The sequence below is a fragment of the Fukomys damarensis genome, unplaced genomic scaffold (assembly GCF_012274545.1).
Source record: "Fukomys damarensis isolate Sample0158 unplaced genomic scaffold, DMR_v1.0_HiC HiC_scaffold_8, whole genome shotgun sequence".
Taxonomy (NCBI): Eukaryota; Metazoa; Chordata; class Mammalia; order Rodentia; family Bathyergidae; genus Fukomys; species Fukomys damarensis.
The window spans coordinates 11346582-11367762 of record NW_022900920.1 but is presented as its reverse complement, the minus strand read 5'-3'; the positions used below and the strand labels follow the sequence as shown (position 1 = coordinate 11367762).

At 43.0% G+C, this 21181-nt stretch overlaps 1 protein-coding gene across 1 annotated transcript in view; it reads left to right on the top strand.

Annotated features, from left to right (window-relative positions):
* The window catches only part of Dock1 (dedicator of cytokinesis 1), a 523445-nt gene that overhangs the window by 467420 nt on the left and 34844 nt on the right, over positions 1-21181 (top strand). The window contains exons 41-45 of the mRNA XM_033761232.1: positions 11838-11927; positions 12816-12920; positions 17689-17830; positions 17957-18035; positions 19516-19600. Of these exons, the coding sequence (XP_033617123.1) occupies positions 11838-11927; positions 12816-12920; positions 17689-17830; positions 17957-18035; positions 19516-19600 (501 nt within the window). The remainder of the gene's footprint in view (positions 1-11837; positions 11928-12815; positions 12921-17688; positions 17831-17956; positions 18036-19515; positions 19601-21181) is intronic.

Below are 21181 nucleotides of genomic sequence, written 5' to 3'. Positions count from 1 at the left end.
GAAAAAAAAAAAAAAAAAAAAAAAACAAAGCAAAACATTCATTTACATCAATAAGCATTAAATTTTCTTGGCAAAATAGCAGTAGGAAGTAATACCTACTGTGCCAGCCAGGCTGGGCTGAAAGATTCTGGATCCTTGACCTCAACATCTCCAGGGCTCCAAGCAACACATATGTGTTTCTCACTCTTGCTCCACCTCTCTCCTCCTTTTTCAGAGCCCAGTGAGCAAGCTTCTGCCCATGGATGTAGCCAGGAAGGGATAGTAAGAGTGGTTGGAGCTTATATCTTTCTGCCCAGAGATAACACTTCTGTGTCTCTTCATGTCATCTGCTGAAATGAATCACAAACTTCAAGGATTGGGGAAGTGCCTAGAAGGATGGGTGGGTGGGACAGCATCTACCAGTATCACACCAGTTAGTTACACAGGTGAGGTGGGATTTCTAACTATGAGCACCATGCACACTCTGTGCACACGGAAAAGTTAATCTAGAAATTACCTGAGTATTTGTAATATTCTCAGAGAGATGGTGTTCGCGCCAGTCCCTTCAATTATGCAGCTTTGCACAACTGGAGATGTGAGAGTTGAAATTTCTCACAAAATTTGGTATTAGGCCTTGATCCCGGCCTCTTCAAAGCTATTTCTTTCTTCCGCTTGAGCAGGCGTGGTAGGCAGGAGATGCTGAAATCTCACCAGGTGGGGCACAGAACATAGGAGTCACTGTACAAGATCAACATTTGACACTTGGTGCAGATTTAGAATCACTTTAACTTAGGAAATAAAGCCAAAGCATGAGTGTCCCTGCCAGGTCTGAATGTATGTAATAATTTGAAAAATGCCTCTCTGAAAAGCAGTGGCATAAGAAAAATAGGTAAGGCCATTGCTGATGATTAAGAAGCAAGATATTAGTAGGCCTAGATGCATATTTTAACATACTCCATTCCTAGATTGCAATATCTTGGGGGAAAATATTGCAGTGGGGCTCAGAGGTGATATGTCTAGTGGAAACATGAAGGAAGGCTTTGGTTAATATGGGGCCCTAGAGCAGGTAGGCACCCAAGGAACCAGCTTTCAAGCAAAGGGAAGGGCACAGGCCCTTGCCAGTACTTTATCTTGAACTTCTGGCCTCCAGATCTACAAGAAAGTAAATTTCTTTTGTTTGAGGATAAGAGTAACGAGTCAGGGCTTGGATACTGTAGCCCTTGATATAAATGTCCAGTATATCTTACTTTTTTGTATTGATTATTTGGTGAAACAGTAATTATTTTAGGTATATTAAATATTTCTAAAATTTATTTCGCATTTTTAATACAGCAACTTGAACATTTAAAACTACATCAGTGTGTCTGTGGCCGTAGATCTCTTCTGATCTGATCTTGGAAGCTAAGCAGAGTCGGGCCTGGTTAGTCCTTGGATGGGAAATGTCATCTGTGGTCCATGTTATGTTTCTGTCAGACAGTCCTGTTCTGAGACAAGAACTGTCTAACTAGAGCACCCATCTGTATGCTGGAGGGGAATGGAAATTTACTTACTATCCCTCAGGGATATCACAAGTGGCCAGAATTCTCTGTGTGCCTGTTGGTATATATTTCTTATACTAAATGCATACTTTAAAAAGCTGGAGTGTATCTAAAAGAATTTGAAAATTAAGACAAAAGCCGGGCATGGTGGCACACATATAATCCCATATATATTTCTTATACTAAATGCATACTTTAAAAAGCTGGAGTGTATCTAAAAGAATTTGAAAATTAAGACAAAAGCCGGGCATGGTGGCACACACCTATAATCCCAGCACTTGGGAGGCTGAGGCAGGAGGATCACTGTGAGTTCGAGACCAGCCTGGGCTACATAGTGAGTTCCAGGTCAGTCTCAACTACATAGTGAGACCCTGTCTCAAAACACTGAAAACAAAACAAAACAAAACAAGACAAGACAAAAGCAAGGAATATATATCAGAAGGGCAGGACAAGTATAATAAACACCAAAATAAGATATTTTCCTCTATGCCTCAATGTCATTTTTTTTCATTTTGAAATAACTGTCAGGTGTCTAATAGTTACGAGCATTAGGGCATTTGAAAGGAAGACTAAGCTGGGGGCCCCTTCTGGTCCTGAGGGAAATACAGACAAGGCAAAAGAAAGAGAGGTTAGAAACAGAAGCTACTGAGAAGGTAAACTGTGAGAATCAAGAAAAAGCAACATCACTTTGTTGAAACAAGATGGGGTTTTCTGGTACTTACCTGTTTTAATATTAATATTTAGAATTATGGCCATCAGTCATGTATTTGTTTTTTACTTGACCAGAGCCCATTATAATCTCAGTTTTCATTTCCTGGGCTTGAAAGGATGAGACCCATGCTAGTGATGTGTGTACCCATGTGCCTTAGGGAATGAAAGACCCATCAACTATACACACATGCTCCATAATCCACAGTCTTCACCCCAATGCTGCCCTTGGGCACTACTGAACAATTTAAATCTCTTGCAAGAGTGCTGCTGCTACATACAGCTAATCCTGCATATGCTTATAAGCCCTCTGTCTAAGAGGCTTTATTCACTCCCTTCTCCAGTGGCCACAGCCTTTCCTTATGATTCTTTCTTCTCCGTAGGATTCCAATTTGGTTTCTAGTTAAGTGGTCTTAGGATCACAGCTTGAATGCCTTCAAAGATGTCCAAACCTATGAGTTGCCCTCTGCTGTACAGGCAGAAGCAGGCCTCTCCCCTGGCAGATGAGGCCCTAGATAGTAGCGATTGAACCTGCTTCTCCGCCTTTTTATCATCCAGTTTTTGCCTCTTTCCGAATATGCTCTCTGATCCCCTTGCCCTGGACTTCCTCGCCATCTTCCTTCAGTGTGGAATAGCTCCTTCTCTCTTGCCATCTCTGCAGTGGAGTCTCTCGCTTCTGGGCGTATTTCAATGCCGTCTCTTCCTTGGAGTTTCTCCTGCTCCCATAATCTAGCTCAAACCTCCTTGAACATCATCACATGCCACTAGTCTACCTCCTTCCAGGCATGCTTTGTGCCTGGTTTCTGTCTTGCCCTCGCCGGTGAAACTATTTGTTTCTTCCTAGTTTATGTATCTCACACTCTTACAGTCCTAAGCCCTCTGGCGATCTTGTATAAATGCACATCCCAGCTATTACATCTGGCAGGCAGGTTCCACATCTCTGAACGGCTTCCAGGTAGCCAAGGTGCAGCTGACCAGGGACAACCCTGAGTGATGGGCCCTGCCGACTTGAGCTACTTCACATCAAAGAGAAGAGCTGTGTCCTCACTACTGTAGGTCCCATGGAGAGAGCGCAAAGCTGCACAGAGACAGGGCATTCAAGTCTGTACATATTTTTTTAATTTTAAGAACAACTTTAGGTCTACAGCAAAATTAAGCAAGAAGTACAGAGTTCCTATTATCCCCCATCCCTTCACATGGCCTCCCCCACTGTCAACAGTGTCATTATTTTCTTCCCTTGAATTAGCTCCTACTGAGCAATGCTTGAGCAAACGCTGCACCGTTGGAAAGGTGGCCATCACTCGGGCATTCAATAGTTTCTTGTATACTGGGCATATTTATTAGTATAGATCTTACCTCCTGACCTGGGCCATGAGCTTCTCCCTCCTCCCTACTCCTCAGCACCTTGCCAGGTACAGAGCTACATACTGCCTGCCACAGACTGCATCTTCTGAGTATGTATTGTAGGAGTGCTCCATTCCTGGCTTTATTTTAGCACCACTTTTACTGCAAAGGTTGCAGATCAGACAAAGACAAATTCTTGCAAGAAAAGGGTTGGCCTTTCCTGCCTAGAATCCTGTGTGTCTGCTAAGAATAACAATCTGCCATCCAAATGATTACAGCAGTTTATTGAGTGGGTGAACAAGCAGACAGGCATGTAGGAAGGGCTCTGACATTGATGGGATTTACTGACTTAACTGAAGGCACAGGTTCCAATAGGCTCAGGTCTGTGCGGGTGGCCTGCAGGACCTGGGGCATTTACATCACAAATATTTCCTTGGTCTGATTCTACACATAGTAAATGTTAAGGAAACAAACTGCCACTCTGATTATCACAGTGTATTAGGTTAGAGGACTTACTACCTGTTGAACTTGAAAACCAGGGAGCCCTGGAGTCCACAAGATAATAAAACAGATGTGAAACATTGCCTCAATCTGACAAAATAGGACCAAGCTACAGCTCCATTGATACAGCTGCTCACCTTGTGACCAGCTTCCTCACGCAGTTCCATGCTTACTGTGTGAAAATGATGTACATCCTCCAGTTAATTCACTATTTGACATTTATACAGCTACCTAGTGGAAGTCGGGACTTGCAGGATCCAAAATAGGTGTCATTCCTAATGACATGGGGTAGGCAAGGCAAGGAGCAGGATCCCTTTCCCCAGGCCTCGTGGCTGGCATTTCCATCCATGTGCAGGGAAGCAGAGAGACAAAGAGGAATTGGGGATTATATTAAAGTTTCTTTACCTTTGTGCCTTGAAAGCAGCAAAGCTGAATGTATTTTCTGCTTCTTCATATTGGACATTCTCACAGTTTAATTATGTTCTGTTATCCTTCTGTATTTCTTCTGCACAGAATCATCCTTCTATTCTGCCTTCCAACTCTTTTACGAAGTTTTAAATGTCCTTCCGTCCTTCAGTCCAGATTGGTCCCTTAATCTTTCTCTTTCTCTTTCTCTCCATCAAATGTCATTTCCATCTGCTCCCTCCCGTTTTCATTCTTTAGCATGTCTTCCTTCCTGGGCTGATATTACTCCTTGTTCCTTTTCCATTCCATTTTTACCACCTGCTTGAGCATCCCCCTGAAAGCCCTCTGTTCAGTTTTATCAGGATGTCAAGTGTTGGTTCATTTCTGAAGGTGTCCTGAATTGTCTGCCTTTATTGTGTTTGGATGAGGCCTAGTAATTTTCAATGAAGCCTTTAATCCAAGTACTTCACTGAAAATTAGCAGGCTTCTCTATGGAGAATGAGAGTCAAAAATAGCAGCCACTCTAAGAAAAATGTAGTCAGAGTGTGGCAGCGTGCAGTAGCCATCCCTGAACCACACTGAAACCAAGAGGCAGCCTGGCAGCATTGACAGAGGCAATACAGAATTTATAGCCCAAGTGATACGTGGAGTGATGTGTGCAACTATTTTCAACTGGAGCTCTGTTTCCTTTTCCCTTAAAATAACCTCTCTTTGACAAAGTTCACACTTTGCCTTGCACCAAAGTCGAAGAAAAAATGATGCATCTTGCATCATCTTGTGAACTAAAAATAGGGGTTTGGGAACAAGTTTCCATTTTTGGTGAAATGGCTGGATTTCTTTTCTAAGTATTTGGGGGTGAAGTGTTCTCATCCTGTCAGTTTTCCTTTGAAACTGCAGGTGTTATTTAGAAGAACTGTGCAGGACATAAAAGAACCTCCTTAGGAGTTAATTCTTGACATTTCTAAACTTTTTGAAAATCTTCTTAGCCAGAATTTGACCTGAACATTCAGAGATTGTATATTCATTATTATTTGCTCTGATTAAAAAGAATGATTGTTATTAGTGCATATTAATAATCCAGAACAATACACTGTTTTGGTATATTGGTACATATCTGTAACATGTTTTGATTATTTTCAACCCCATGCCTCCTTCTTTTCCCTTCCCTTCCCCTTCTTTTGACCCCCTTCTCCACCTCTAAAAGTCTACCTTTCAGTTTGCTGTACAACAGAATCTGTTTGTTTTTTTTTTTTAATCATAGCATGAGTCAGTCTGTTTTACAGTCAAGAACAATTCTCTCCTCTGCCCTCTGTAGGATCACCAGTGAGGTTTTGCACTAACGACCCTGCTGTGTGCCAGGTGCACCCTCCAGTCAGAAGTGCAGGAACAGAGACAGGGCCTCTCAGGCACTCCTGTCTGATGCCGGGCCTTTTATATAGGCTGATAAATAACATCGTGTCTGTCCGGTCATTGTGCGCAACAGGTCCACCTTCTCATAGGTACAGGTGTGGTCACTTCTTCTGGGGAATTGGGGAGGACTTCACAGAAGTGATCACATTTAAACTGTTTTGTAAAGAATGGAATTCTATCTCCCAGGCGAATGTGGGAAGAAGAAGAAATCCTAAAGCTTAGGAACAGCAAAGTCAGGCCGAGGGCTTCTGGAGATGTCCCACTTTTCTGGAGAAACAAGAATGCCCTGGGAGATGTGGATATAGAAGACCGTCAGTCTAATGGGTTTCCTGTAACAAAATAACATGCAATGAGTAGCTCATAAACAGAAATTCATTTTTTGTAGTTTTAGAGGCTGGAAGTCCAAGATCAAGGTCCCACTAGACTTGGTGTCTGGTGAAGATTCTCTTTCTGGTCCATAGCTGGCAGCTTCTGTGGCCCTTCACATGAAAGTGGGAAGAGCCCTCCTTCAGGCCTCTTTTATCAGGACACTAATCACATTTGTGAGGGCCCCCCATTCATAATAACTGAATCACCCCCTAATCATAACCTTGGAAGTGAAGATTTAAAGATACGAATTTAAAGTGATCCAGACCACAGCAAAGACTTTAGAGCCAGGCTGTCAGTGACCTTGTAAGTCTCCAGAGGATTTGATATACTCCAATAATGATTAGCTTATAAGCATTCAGTGGAGGTTTTGTGAATATAGAGAATGATTCATTTTCCTCTTTCCAAGGGGTAATTCTGGCCACACAGTAGCAGAAAATGTAAAGGAGGAAGAAAGAGAGGAGTCAGGAACTTGGCAAAGGGGCTGGAACCAATATCTAGGCCTGCGAGGCAGAGATCCCACAAAACCAGTGGCACAGGGAAGGGGAATAGTAAGACTTGGATTCAGCTGATCACGCAATGTCTCTTAAGTAGGGTCCGAGTCAGAAGAATGATGCCAGCTGGGGCCAGGGCCCCCCCACTGTGCATGTAGCCAAGAAGATTTAGGAATTGAATGTTTAACATGCTGCAGAGAACAGACAGGATGTTTTATTCATTGGAATATCGAGTAAGGTAGCAGGTGTGTTAGTCTAACAGTTGCCAGGCATCTGAAGGAAAAGATTATGAAGGGAGTAAAATGAGCTGGGAAAAAATGACAGTAAGGCTGGGTGCAGTAGTTTGTCCTATGCCAGGTCTTTGGCGTGCACTGCAGAGACATCTAAGAAAATCTCCTTTAGTACACTACAGTATGTTGGTGACTCCACCGAAAAAGATATGTCTTAACTCATGGGACAGATGAATGTGACCATATTTTGAGTAAGGGTCGGTCTTCTTCACAGATGTAATTAAGTTAAGGATCTTGAAGAGATGATCTTAATTCCTTGAGGGGAAGTGCTCTAAATCCATTGCCAATTGCCCTTACAAGAGACAGAGGGGAGAAGATACAAGGAGACAGCCAGGTAAAACAGAGGCAGAGATTGGAGGGATGCTGCCACCAGAAGCTGTAAGGGGCTCCTCTAGAGCCTTCCGAAAGAGCATATCCTTGCTGACACCGGGGCTTGAGGACTGTAAAAGTATATACTTTTATTTTCAGCCACTAGCCTGTGACCTTTTTATCGAAACTTGAGCAAACTTAACACTCACATCAGTAAACTCTTAGGACTGAGGTTGGAGAGGTTGGAGATGGCATATATATTAAAAAAAAAAAAAAATTGGAAGAACACAGGCTGGCAACTGTGGCCAGTAAGGATATGAAGTCACCAGGGGCAGAGCGGAGCAAGGAACTGAGTCCAAGAGAGATGGCGACTCTTCGTGATGGTGGGATGAAAGTATGTGCTGCATATGTGAACAGACCTTAAGACTAGGAGCAGCCTGAACATAAAGGAGAAGATGAGCTCGCATTACAACTGCAGGAATAAAAAAGAGCTCATTAATTTGTCCATTCCTTTTAAAAGTAGCTATCCGGTCAGCTGTGACCCAGGCTTTGTGAGCCAGCTTTGCCCACCGCACACCCCCACAGTGCCTTCATCCCATTTCTCGCTTCTATCCCACATATTCTGTTCCCCTTCTTCCTTAGGGTTGGACTCTCCCACACTCATCTAAGGCACGTCCTCCCTCACAGTCCACCCGCCTCCCCCAAGACAGAAATCACCCCACATCCCCAGTCTCCCCTACTATGTCAGCATTTGCTTTCTGTGGCTAATATCTACTCACCTATGGCTGTGCCATTATTTCTTCCATCTTTAAGAAAAGTTTGTGGTTTTCCAACTTCTTTCTTCAACACCTGTCTATGTATCTACTTCTAATCATCAGTGGGATGGAGGAGTGAGTGATAGCAATTATGCGTTCTCCTTCTGTTCTAAGCAGAGCAAGAGGAAACCACATCTCTTGTTTCCTGAATTAGGCTATTCAACGTCCTCCTTTGTAGAACTGTAGATGTCCTGCCCTGGAAGAAAAATGCAAAATCTCCATTAAAAAAAAAATGAAAAGAAATCCTTCCTCGCCTTCCTTTCAAGGCATTAAAAGCTGAGCAAATAATTTTCTGTTGGCTAACAAAGAACTTTGATGGGAAAAAGAAGTCAAGTTGATGAACCTGCGTAGGTAGTAGCAGTGGTTCCTGTGTGGAGTGGACTTTGAGTATTTCGCTATAACAGAAGGCATTTGAGTCTGGTGCAACATTGAGCCTTTTCAAGGACCTTGACATGAAGGCTTGCCATTCGTGTGGTCAAAGAGTCTTCATTCTGTAGGAGAGATTACAGGCAGTCGTGAGATGAACTGGGCCTCTTTCAGTTGGGTCAAGCCTGGAATTGCCATCACCTTTCTTGTGAAACTCTTGGGACCTGGGAATTGGAATGGTGGCCTCATTCTTAGCACTCACTGATCAGAGGTGACTGAACACGTCTTCTGCTGTTCCTAGCCACTTCAGCCCTTCTGGTACTGAGAGACTTTAACAGGAGCTCTGGATTATTCCACAACATACATTCACTTACACTCAGAGGGCTGTGTGGGACTCTGGAAAACCATTGGGTAAGTGAGCATGACTCTTGACCCAGTAACTGCCAGGAGAAACAGGTGAATTAGGAAAGAATTGCTGAGATTCATGCTCCCTATAAAAACACCCTCCCTGGTGAGTTACTCACAGCTGGTAAGCAGACTAAAGCACTAAAGCAGAGTCATTCACCAGAGTCCTGGAGAGTCAGCCAGCCTGCATCAGTAGTGAGGGGTCCTTGTCCTGGCTGGCATCTTCCCTTCATCTGCTGCTACACCCTGATCCTGCAAGATCAGCGTCATCATCCTATCAGCCTGGTCAACCATCGAGTTCATGGTTGTCTGTAAAAATCAGTATCTGCTATCTCTTCTGCCACCACTCTGTTCAGAAGTAAGGAAGGCCTTTCATCAGTTAAGAAAGTTTTTATTCATGGAACTTGAAGAAATGGAAGGTTCTGAAAGCAGTAGGTTCAAAAAGATGGGAAAGATTATCATCTCAAGAAAAAGGAAGAGATCGTCGTCATCTACAGAAAAGCCCTGGAGAGAGTGTGCTCTGTGCAGCCAGGAACTAGCAATTTCCAAAAGGCCATAAACTGGATTAAATACTTCAGATGAGAAAAATAAAGTTGTTTGATGATAAGGGGTTTTTCTCTGTGGGCTGCATAAACCTCCTGAGCCTCTAGCTCTTCTAAGAATGGAGCCCAGCAGGACACTTACTTGGGACAGTTAAGGAGATTCTTTCACAAAGATAATCTAAATCTAGATCATAGTGAATCTGTTTTCTCTCTGGCACTAAAATATTTTCTGCGGTATTCACATTGAAAATATGAATTACCCACACTCTCTTTAGAGCCCTGTCCAATTAAAAGTAGATGAAAATCTCCTTGGTGCAGAATCCTTTAACACATGCATAAGGGAGAGGCAGAATATATATTTATGGAAAATCTGATTGAAAATACAACCACATAACCTCGGGTGAGCGGATAAGATATTTACTCAAGGCTTACATTTCTTTTAAAAACAATTACTTTTGATATGTATCTAAAGTACCTCACCTGTCATTTAGGATAAAGATAGATTAAGCTTTTACTTAGGAATGAATTAGAAGCCTTACTGGTTGAGGCAGCTAAGAGAAGGTGTATTCGCTTGCAGAAAACTAAAGAAAAATCCAGTGAAGGAGACTTACAAGGAAAGGTAATGTTGTCTTTGAAATGGAAATATGCTAAGGGAGGCATGGGTCACTAGAGCTTAAAAGAAACATTAAGAGTGAGAGGAGTTTTACCTTCTTGGGAATTTGAGCTTGGGCTCTGGCATAGGGTGTAAAAAAGATATGGAGAATGTAGCTATTTTTAAAAATGTGAGGCAACATGGAACCAAAGAGGAAAAGATGAGGGTGGGCCATTGGTGGGACATGTATGTCCATCTTCATTTCCTGTCCCCAGACACTGTTCCCAGCTCTGAAATCTACTCTGACCTTACTTTTATTGTTTTTCAAAGTATTAAAATACAACTCTAATTGTAACTTTTTTCTCACCCAAAAGTAGTAGCTATGAAAAGAGTATTTTTGAAGCATTTGAGTAAAACAGTATTCTTCACTTTATTGGGTGATTCGGTAATGAGTAAGTCCCTAAGAGGGCCCATTCTAACAAGGAAAGGCAGAAGTAGATACTGGGGGCTTCGTGCCAGGGTATGCCCGGCAGATGCCCAGCAGCCTATGTTGGAATCCTGAGTTAGAGACTGGCCAGGTACCTTTTAAAACCTACCCCAGCAGGAGAAAGCAGGGTACAGCTGGAAGTGCTGGTGTGTGATCCTCCAGAGGAAGAACTTTGGGGAACAGCCGCTTTTCTGCTGTGTAACCTCAAACAGGTTATTTGCCTGCCTGACCCCCAGCTGTCCTGTGTGTAACATGGGTGTAAGAGAGACATCCACCTGGAATGGTGGTTGAAGGGCTTCAACTAGGGAATGCAGGTGGCTGGACATCACCTTAGGGGAAGGAGCTAAAAGCCATAAACTCCTGTCCCAGTGGATGCTGCCCTCCTGGAGATACGAGTGCCCCGGGTGGTCTTTAGCATCCCAGCAAGAAGGGATTCAAAGCTACACTATACTATGTGACTGTGACTGCAGCTGTCTAGTCGGAATGATGGCAGCAGAGAAGCAGGGGTTCATGATTAACACAGTTTGTGAGATGGTATGAAGTTTACCTGGTTTCAAGTCAACAACCCTCTCTTCTGTTTGATGAGCCTTGCTAAGCAGGCTCTGGATAGATGTCCAGGGCCTTCACAGAAGGATGAGTCTTGGCCTCTGCCCTCCAGCAGCTTCTAAGTTATGTGGAAAGGCACCCTCAAATTATTTACAATGTGGGGTTCCCCTTTCTCAAAATGACAGCCCAGTTTACATCTGCACAGTACTTGCACATACTGAGCAAACTCTTTACAAGCTTTAATTTGGGGCTAAAATATACCCTGATGTCTGTTGCAGCTGGTGCTATGAGCCTGACATTTATTACGCAGGACAATTTGGGAAAGCACCCAACTCAGAACCCTAGTTTCCACTCCAGGGTTCCCTCTGTCTCCCTTCTTTATCCTGCAGTTAGTCCCTTTTCCCTGATCCTCTGGGTACCCCAACAGCTGGGCTGTGGTGACCACAGCTGTCAGCAGGGGAGCCAAGACATGGCTGGTGAGGATAGACCAGCAGACCACTGTACAGCAGGCCAAAGCCAGGTGATATATGAGCCAGCAGTTGACCAGCTTAGTCAGCGGACCAGGTCCTGAAGCAAAGGACAGGAAGCTTTAGAAAATACTTGTATTTTTCCAGTATCATGTTCCTGACCTTTCAATTAACCCAACATGTTTTTAAATTGTTTTGTTATGAATGATTGCTTTACTCTGACTGCTGGATTTATGCTTGGATCTCCCTTTTTTTCTTCCTTGGAACTCACAGATGTGGGAAGAGGCCATTGCCTTGGGCAAGGAACTTGCAGAACAGTATGAAAACGAAATGTTTGATTATGAACAACTCAGCGAATTGCTGGTAGGTTTTATTGTTTTGTTTTGTTTTTTTCCTCTTTAAATGAACAGTGGTAGTCTAAGCTTCCTTTTCTGGAATTTCTCTTTTCATTTTCTCATTGGAATTCACCATAGGCATTCTCTAGTGCTGACTTAGTCCTCCATCCTGTCCAAGAATAATATGGTCTTAGTGTATCTGCTGGTTGATTCTGGCCCCTTGAGATCTACTTTTTATTCTCAGGTCAGCTTTTATAACCAAAGTCTAAGACTTGTGTGAATAAACTGTACATAAAGAACTGCCAACCGCCTGTATCTAGTGGTCTTGTTAGCCCAAGAACCTCCAAGAGTTTCTATAGTTTAACATCGTGACCCTTCTCCAAGATGGGGTTGAATGGAGAGTATCCAGACCTTTATTCTCCACAGAAGCTCTGAATGTGTCTGACTACTGCTTTCCAGGCTATGCTATGTCATTTTTTTTAATTGAGCAGATTACATTTATAATGGTATAATGTTTGTCATTAATTTGAAGCAAAGTAATTCTGTCTTTTTAAATTCCTCTGTAATGTACTCCCGGTATTTTATTCATACCACTTAAAAAACACTAACGGGCCAGTCATTTAATTCAGAAGAGAAACCATCTCTATGCTCCCTCTTTGGTTATTGAAAACACCCACAGATAACAACTCATGGCTGCATTTGCCTTGTTTATTCTAATCCTTGCTGAATGCTGGAAGATGCGTGAAAATAACACTAGAACTATCAGTAAATACTGAATTCAGGTACAGGCCTCCACAGCCCTCCTCAGCACCCATGGGAGCTGCCAAAGCTTAGAGCGCCCGCAGGAAGAATATAGAAAAACAGTTGTTCACATACTCTGGTTGATCCTGAAATGCATTTTCTGTTTTCCTTCCAGAAAAAACAGGCTCAATTTTATGAAAACATCGTTAAAGTAATAAGACCTAAGCCCGACTATTTTGCTGTTGGCTACTACGGACAAGGATTCCCCACCTTCCTTCGGGTAACTGGAATCTGCTTAATTTGAGCCAGCCTGCTCCCTCAGCAGACAGGCCCCTTCCCCTAAGAAAGGGCTGGTGATTACACAGCAGAGTCTCTGTACTTTACCACCTCTGTGGTTAGCTTGAATGTCAAGAATATTTTCTTCGATTGTATTTAAACTTTGCATCTGATTTTTCTTGAAGAGAACTCTCCTTCAGAGATTTACAGTATCATCAAATGTACTATTTGAATCATTTTTAGGTGCACAGTTCAACAGCATAAGCGCATCCACCTTACTGTGCGTTCGTCTCCCCTCACCTTGTACAGAATGTTTTTATCTTGTAAAACTATAGCTCTGCCTGCCTTAAACAACTCCTCATTTTTCCTCCCCTGTTCCCAACTCTGTTAGCTTGCTTAGTCTAGCCTAAATGGAGTCACTGTGTTGTACTATATGTCAGAACTTCATTCCTTTGTGAGGCTGAATGCTATTTAGTACAGACCACATTTTATTTATCCATCTGTTGATAAACATTTGGGTTGCCTTCTACCTTTTTGCTATTGTGAATAATGCTGCCCTGAACATTACATCTTAATTATATGAAACATTAGAAATGGGTTTCCATGGCCATGACATGGAAACTTCAAATCCCAGTGCATCTCTGGGGCAGTCGTGCTTTGGACACATGAACTAAAGCAATAGCTATGATCACCCACCACAAACTCATTTCCCAGTTTTCACAGGAGACATGAGGAGAAGTGTTCAAGTAAATGATTCCTGACCTACTGGTAAAATCGCTTCAGATTGTTCAGAAACACAATCTTGTATGCCACTGATCAGCGGGCCATTCTTGTCTTGGCTTCTGAAGTGTTTTTAGAACACATGGTGTTCTCTCATCCAGGGAGGTCACGTGTGATTCCTCTCTCCTTAATGAAGCAGCCGTTTTATGCCACGAGCACAGCTCTCCTAGAGTTTGGAACCAGGGAAGAGATCTTTGTGGTCCCAGAGGTTCATTCTCTGGCTTCCTCTGTTTTCTGATTCTACAGGATCACTGACTCTATGAGGCATCTCTTCATAGTAGCACCCATTGGATGCAAATGTACCCCTTCCTGCAGACCTGTCACTCTTTATAGGAGTTGCCTACATAGTTCTGGCTTGTTCCAGAAGGTGAGGACAGTTGACCCTGTTACTCAGTGTTGTCCCTGGATGACTGAGGCACCTGGCCCTGTCCCATCACTTCTAGTAGTTTTTCCTACTGTCTTCATTGTGCAGCTTAGATAATGGTCCACCGGAAACCCAAATTCTAGAGGCAATCTTTCTGTCTAAAGAACAAAAAAGATTTTGAGACATGCTCCACATTAGGGAGGAATCCAAATGTAACCTTAAATAAAAAGCAAAGCTAAGGCACAGAAAGAACTTAGAGTTGAAGTTCTTTATTGTTGTAAAAGGCTTTAATTCGTACATGTGTGTCTCCATAACAAAGACAGAAAGGCTGATCTTCCATGTGCAAATCCGTGATATGCTGGAGGTTAGACTGGGGGGCAGGGATCCTGTGGGCAGTGGTCTGTCTGCCTGTGATGTGGTGGCCACCAACTACAAATCTGTGAGGAGCGATTATCCCAGCATCTGGAGCAAGGTTGCAGCCTGCCCTGGATATGGGAATCAAATGCCTGGGGAGAGACGTGTCATAAGAGACCCAGCAGCCACCACATTGTGCTGGGAGCTCACAGGCACTGCAGATTGCAGGGACTGTCCTGGGTCATGTCTACCGTGAAAAGACAAAATGCAAAGTATGAATAGAGTTTAACGGGCTTGATTAATATTGAACTGACTTTCCCGCTACACCTGAATAATTTTGTGGGGCTGTAGCAATATATTTATTACGCTTCACAGATCACCAGGCAGGGGTCAGTCCGACAATGACATCAACAGTTACCAAAAAGTTGGGTGGATGTTTGGTGACTCAATGCTGTGAGGAGAGCAACCTCTGAAAGGATTCGCTGTCCCTTTGGCTCTATTTTTCTCAAAAAGTCAATCTTATTGGTTTTTTTTGAATCCACATTAATATTTATACTCACAAGGAATAAATATTTTTGACTATATGTATGTTTCTTTCCCCATTTTTGTGTTTGAAGGGACTACTTCAGAATGCAAAGTAATTGACATTTCCAGAAAATGTTATTAGTGTTTTCATCTGCAACTCACTAGTGTTTTTCTACTAAAGCCTTTATATACATTTTTATTATTATGCCTTCTTCTAGTGTAAGGCATAATAAATGCATGCTAGTTTCATAGGAACCTGTTATATATTAAATCTTACTGAATTTCTGTATTGTTTGCTTTTATATAGCATTATAAGATGCCCACACCGTAGATTTATATTTCTAATTAAGACTACATATTACTTTGGTTTCTGCTTGACAGTTTTTTTAAAGATATAGAACATTTTTCTTCCATAATGGTATTGGAAGACATACCTAACTAGAAAGTGGGGAAAAAATAGTCAATTCTTAAACTGTTCCTTCTTTAGTAATTGGTAGAAACTCAGAATAAATTAGAACTAAAGAAGGAGAGTGTTTCATTTCACTCAGGCTGCTATAATAAAATACTTGCAGTAGGCAGTGTATACCACTGAACATTATTTCTTACAGTCCTCAAGGGTGGGAAGTTCAAGGTCAAGTTGCCAGCAGATTCCGTGAGGCAAGGGAAAGGGTAGGGCTCCTGGTGATGTACTCTCCTCTCAGAGGCCCCACCTTTAATACTGTCTCCTCGGTGATTAGGGTTTGACATATAAATATGGGAGTGACACATTCAGACTATAGCATGAATAAATTAATTGAATGCTGTAGGATCTCTTTGAAAACCCATTAATTAGGCAAATTTGATTTGATGTCAAGCTGAGTCGGAGAGAAAAATCTAAAGTGTAAAAATATGCAGAAAAATTATCTTCCTTCTGCCTGTCTGTCCATCTCCATCTCTCTGTCTGCCTGCCTGCCTGCCTCTTCCCCACTATTTCCCCACTACTACTACTACTACTACTACTACTACTACTACTACTACTACTAATACCCCTAGCGTCTGCCCAGGGATTGGCAGGGATGAAACAGGGCTGCTCCTGACGCATAACCAGCCCTCCTGGAGACTCAGTGTCTCCTGAGTGAAACAGCACATGTTCTGGTGCCGCCAAATACCACCGTGACAAGCATGACCCCCCCCCCAAGCTCCTATTGTCTGGGCCTCTGTGACTTCTGCTCACTGTCCTCTCCTTGCTGTGGTTTCTAGTTATGCAGCGACAGCCTTCAGAAGGGACAGGCGGGTAGCAGGAGGCAGATGGCTTTGAAAACCAGCAGTGTCTTTATACTGTCTACCCATCCACACTGCTTTGTGATTCAGTTGACATTCAGATCACACTTGTTAAATCCATGAAGGAACTGAGACCTGTTGAATTTCGCACGAACTTTTCCTTTGAAGCATTTACAGAGTGACTGTGTGACACCCACACAGAGATGGCCTTGACAAGACAGCCTGGGTAAGGAGAAATGCTTACCTTCTTAAGCCTCCCCACCAAAGTCATGGAGTCTGGCCTTCTGTAACAACCCAGACAGACTCTCCAATTTGAAATGTATCATTGGAATGGAACAAATCCAACGCTTAGAAGAAAAGCTCTATATACTTTGTCTAAATAAGAGATCTTCCTGGCAACTGATTGTAATAAAGGAAGTCCTGCCATCCACCCATCTCCAGCCACTTGCCCCCAGGGGAAGCCGAGAGCCCACTACCCTCCTTCTGTGGTCTGAGTCCTTTTTTCTCTGGTTCTGCTGCTCAAGCAATGTGTCTCCAAAGAGTTGGCTCAGGATGGCCGCCACTCAAGCTATGAGCCCAGCTTTATCTTATGCAGTTTTAAATACTTGTGGCAGGACAAAACTTACTTTATTTGGGATGTAAGGGAGAGGCAGGTGTCTTCTACACCTTGGGTTCCAGATCTAGGAACCCAAGTAACGTAAGAGCTGATTAACATGAGACAAACATAAAAGTTATATTAATTTTACAGGTACATGGGAATCCTCATGAAAGAATGAAGCCTAAACAAAAGACTAAAGCATGATGCTTTTGTACTTTTTAGACAATGACCAATAACTGTAAACTCTAGGGATGGTACCTTTTAGTTAATAGGAGGGGCAGAATGTAGACACTAGTGAAAGAAAAGGGTTGCTTTAGAGTTTGTTTATTCAGATTCATTGCAGCCCCTGCTTTCCAGCCTTGGTATGGGAAGGGCATCCCTCCTGGAGGGTACTGCGTGGCTGGTAGGAAAACACAGATCAAATGGCCCTTTCTGAAGCTACGGTTGTCAATTGATTTGGGCTGGAAATGCCAGTGTACAACTTTGGCATATTTTGAGATGGCACAAACTTGACTCCATTAGGGCCTGTCTGAGAAGTGTGGACATTGTTTTCACCTTGTCTTGGATGTCTTAATCTTTTCTGACCATGCCTGAGGCTCCGATTGCTCCCTGGTTTTTTATAATTTTTTAATTGGTTGTCACTGCCAAGACTGAAACATACCTCAGGATTTCAATAATGTAAGGTTCATTGCTTTCTAAACAGTATTGACTTAGATAGCATTTGTCCCTGTGTCCTTGATGAGTAAGAGCAAGGCAATTACAAGTTGTTCTTAAATGCAATGACATTTAAAAAAAAAAATGTCAAGCATATTTGAAGACCTGTGCTTTTGCATGTGAGCTTTCCCCAACTCTTCCCCTGTAGTGTTATTTAATGAATGTCATTGTTTCCAGGGAAAAGTTTTCATTTACCGAGGGAAGGAGTATGAACGCCGGGAAGATTTTGAAGCTCGCCTATTAACTCAGTTTCCAAATGCTGAGAAAATGAAGACAACATCTCCACCAGGCGATGATATTAAAAACTCTCCTGGCCAGTGTATCCTTTAAGACACAGTAAAAACTCCAGAGTGACTGTGATACCCCAGGTTTGGAAGGCTAGGTGGGGCTTCTCTCACAGTGGACATCTATAGTGTCTTTTGATCCTTAACCTCCCTGACTACAGCTATTCAGTGCTTCACAGTAAAGCCCAAACTTGATTTGCCACCCAAGTTTCACCGGCCAGTGTCTGAGCAAATTGTCAGGTAATCGTCTCAGTTTCCTTACCTAACAGGCGATGCTGAGTGGCTCTGTACAGGTCTCCTGCTAACAGCCCCACCTTTTGAAAGGTGCATTTTAGCCTCGAGTGAGCATTCCGGATGCTCTTTCCATCCTCCACAAAGAGCAATGGAAGTTAATGTTACCCAGCATCCACACAAGGGAAGGAAGAATGTAAGCCATGGGCCCAGAAGGCACGAAGTCCACCCCTTTCCAAAACTCAGGAAATAACTATGAAAGCTCACAAGGAAGGAGGTGGCCTTTTGGTCTTCTAAGAGATCCTCATGCATATAAAATCCTCTGTGGAGCTTTTCAGCAGTACCCAAACCAAGCCTCATGTAAGCCAAGTGTTCACACACTGAGATGTGGCCTGTGTTTGTATTCTATAAGGTGGGAAAAGAAATTGGAATATTTGTTCCCAATGAAGCTCAAAATAAAAACCCTTTACCCACAGGACTGCATTTACATGATGTGGGATTGTGAGGTGATTTTTAAATCTCACAAGCCACCTGTCCGCACTAGAGTGAAATCACACACCTGCTTTTGAATTGCATGTGATACAGCAAGGGCGTAGAAACATCCACATGAGCAGATGATTCTCTGATGCAAAGAGTTTCCTTTCCTGTGTTCTACTAAAGAAAAAAAACGCAAACTCCTCAGGATCTGTTTATTTTTACGTCCTCAAGTTTGGTGGCTTCTTTAACCTTTCATCATTTCTTTGACCTTTTATCAACAGTAATAGAAATAAATTGGGACTCAGTGTGTTCGCAAATGATTGGCTTCTCAAGGCATTCATTTTACAGTTTGCTGCTGTTTGTTTGCTTATTTGTTTTGAGAGAGGCCTTATGCCATACAGTTGCTTGGTTCTTTTTGACACATTTCGGTGCAGGAGAAGGACAGAGTCTCTTCACCCCTCATCCCAGGGAGGCAGGCAGGCTGTCTATATTCCTTGTGTGCCACTCTTTGGGTAGATGCAAAATGTGCATTCTTCAGATCTGAAGCGAAAGTATATGAGCCCTTTTCAAAACTAATGTACACATCAAATTTTAATGTAGAAATAATAAATTATTAAGTTATCTAAATAACTTAATTGTTAAATTATTAAGCCAAAATGCTAAATTATTAATTAAATTTTTTTAAAAATCAAACATGCATCGAGTATACAGGCCTGTTTTCCTCTCTCCTTTGTTTCACCTTTTCCTCGTTTTTTGCCAGTTTCACTCTTACTCAGCACGTCTTCCCCCTTGAGGATTGCAGGGACAGGGAGGAGGTAAAAGCTCAAGTTAATTTTTCCGCCTGCCAGCATGTCTCTCCAGAGGCCATGGGGAGAGGAAGTCAAGGCTGGGCCTGCAGGTCAACACCGGGGACACAGTGAGATGCAGTGATGTGTCCTGAGGCCAGACCATAGATCTAAAGGCAAATTGACTATTTGCTGGGTTATATCTAATAATTCGTCTGTCTCTACAGTTTTTACAGGGTAAATGAGGTGCAGCGATTTGAATATTCTCGACCAATCCGGAAGGGGGAGAAAAACCCAGACAATGAATTTGCGGTAAACAAAAAAAAGCAACAACAAAAATCTCTCTCAGTCTCTCTCAGTGCCCCCCCACCTCTCTCTCGCTCTCTCTCTCTCTCTCTCTCTCTCTCTGTCTGTCTGTCTCTCTCTCTCTCTCTGTCTCTCTCTCAGCCACACACACGCACAAATACGGGAAGTGTATCCTTTGAAGGCTGTCACATCTGTATAATATAAACAGAATTCCTAATCCATCCCCCCTCCACATTGAGTAAAGTTAGTGACATTTCACGAATGCTCTCACCAAGGTGATCAAGATACATGATAGTGTGATTCATGCCGTTAAGGTGCTAGGTGCTTCCTCCTCCCTTTGTTTCTGGATTGGTCTTCTCATGGGCTCTGGGTAATGGAGCAGCTGTGTATATCTCTGGTTATAAATAGGTGCCCGGAGGTGCTGAGTACTTACTTCTGTGGCCTTCTGTTGATGACATCGCAGATAGAAGATGAGCTGGATGGAGACCCAGATGTGCGCTCACTGTCCAGTGCCCAGCACTGAACATCTGTGTGCCTTAGCACACTGCAGCCGGAGCTCCTCTACCTCAGTACCACTGCTGTGATGGTTGGGGCGGTCCTCTGTGACGGGGACTATCCTGTGCATCCTAGGCTCTTTGGTAGCATCGTTGACTTCAACCCACGAGGTGTTATACCTCGCCAGGTGTTACAGCCAATCACAAAGATTCCCAGACATTGCCAACACTTAGCCTCCCTTGTTGCAAACGATTGTGTTAGAGTTGGAGCAATTTTACCACACATCCTTATAGCCTTGTAGAAATTATATATACAGACTGATTAAATGGATTCCATTTTTTTTAAAAATATGAACAGTTCTTATTACTGGAAACTCTCCCCAAGAAATCCCTCTATAGGCCAGTATTGCAAGGAGGCGTTATCCAGGTGACCCCAGGGAGGACCATCATACTGAAAATACTTTCACTGGTCTGTAGCTTGGAAGCCTCTGAGATGCAGGTCAAAGTTGAATTAGCACCTGCTTGTGACCCAAAGCAATGCTCAGAGCACATCTATCAGGGCCGCCTCAAATAAAGAGGGATTTCTGCCTCTTTAACTCAGGTTCTTCATATCTGAGGCACAGGGCAAAAACCTGTGAGTCTCCCATCAAAGGTCTTGAGAGCACTCTGGGGAAGTCCCTTCCATCCTTGAGGCCAATGTTCTTGTGTGTCAACTGGAGCTTAGAATTTTAGAATCCTAAAATTCTCTACGGTTCTAACATAACACTATAGTTGTTTCAAGACAAAAGCCCTGTTTCTAAGCTTGGACCTCCTCAGTAACTGGTCCCTGCAGTGTTTATAGCAGTGGGGGCATAGCCAAGGCAAACCCAAGCCACCTGCAAGAGTGGTAGCTTTCTGAGCAGTCTGTGTCACAAGCAACCGTGCCATTATTAGACAGTGTCTCTGACCTCAACACTTACTGAGCCTCACACCTCACCCATCTGGCAACTGTATATGTTCTTATACTGTAAGAAATACCCAGGAGGTCAAGTGAATTGCCAAAGGGTGAGCAGCCTCGGGCTTCTAGAGAAGTACAGGATTGTTGGCAGTATTG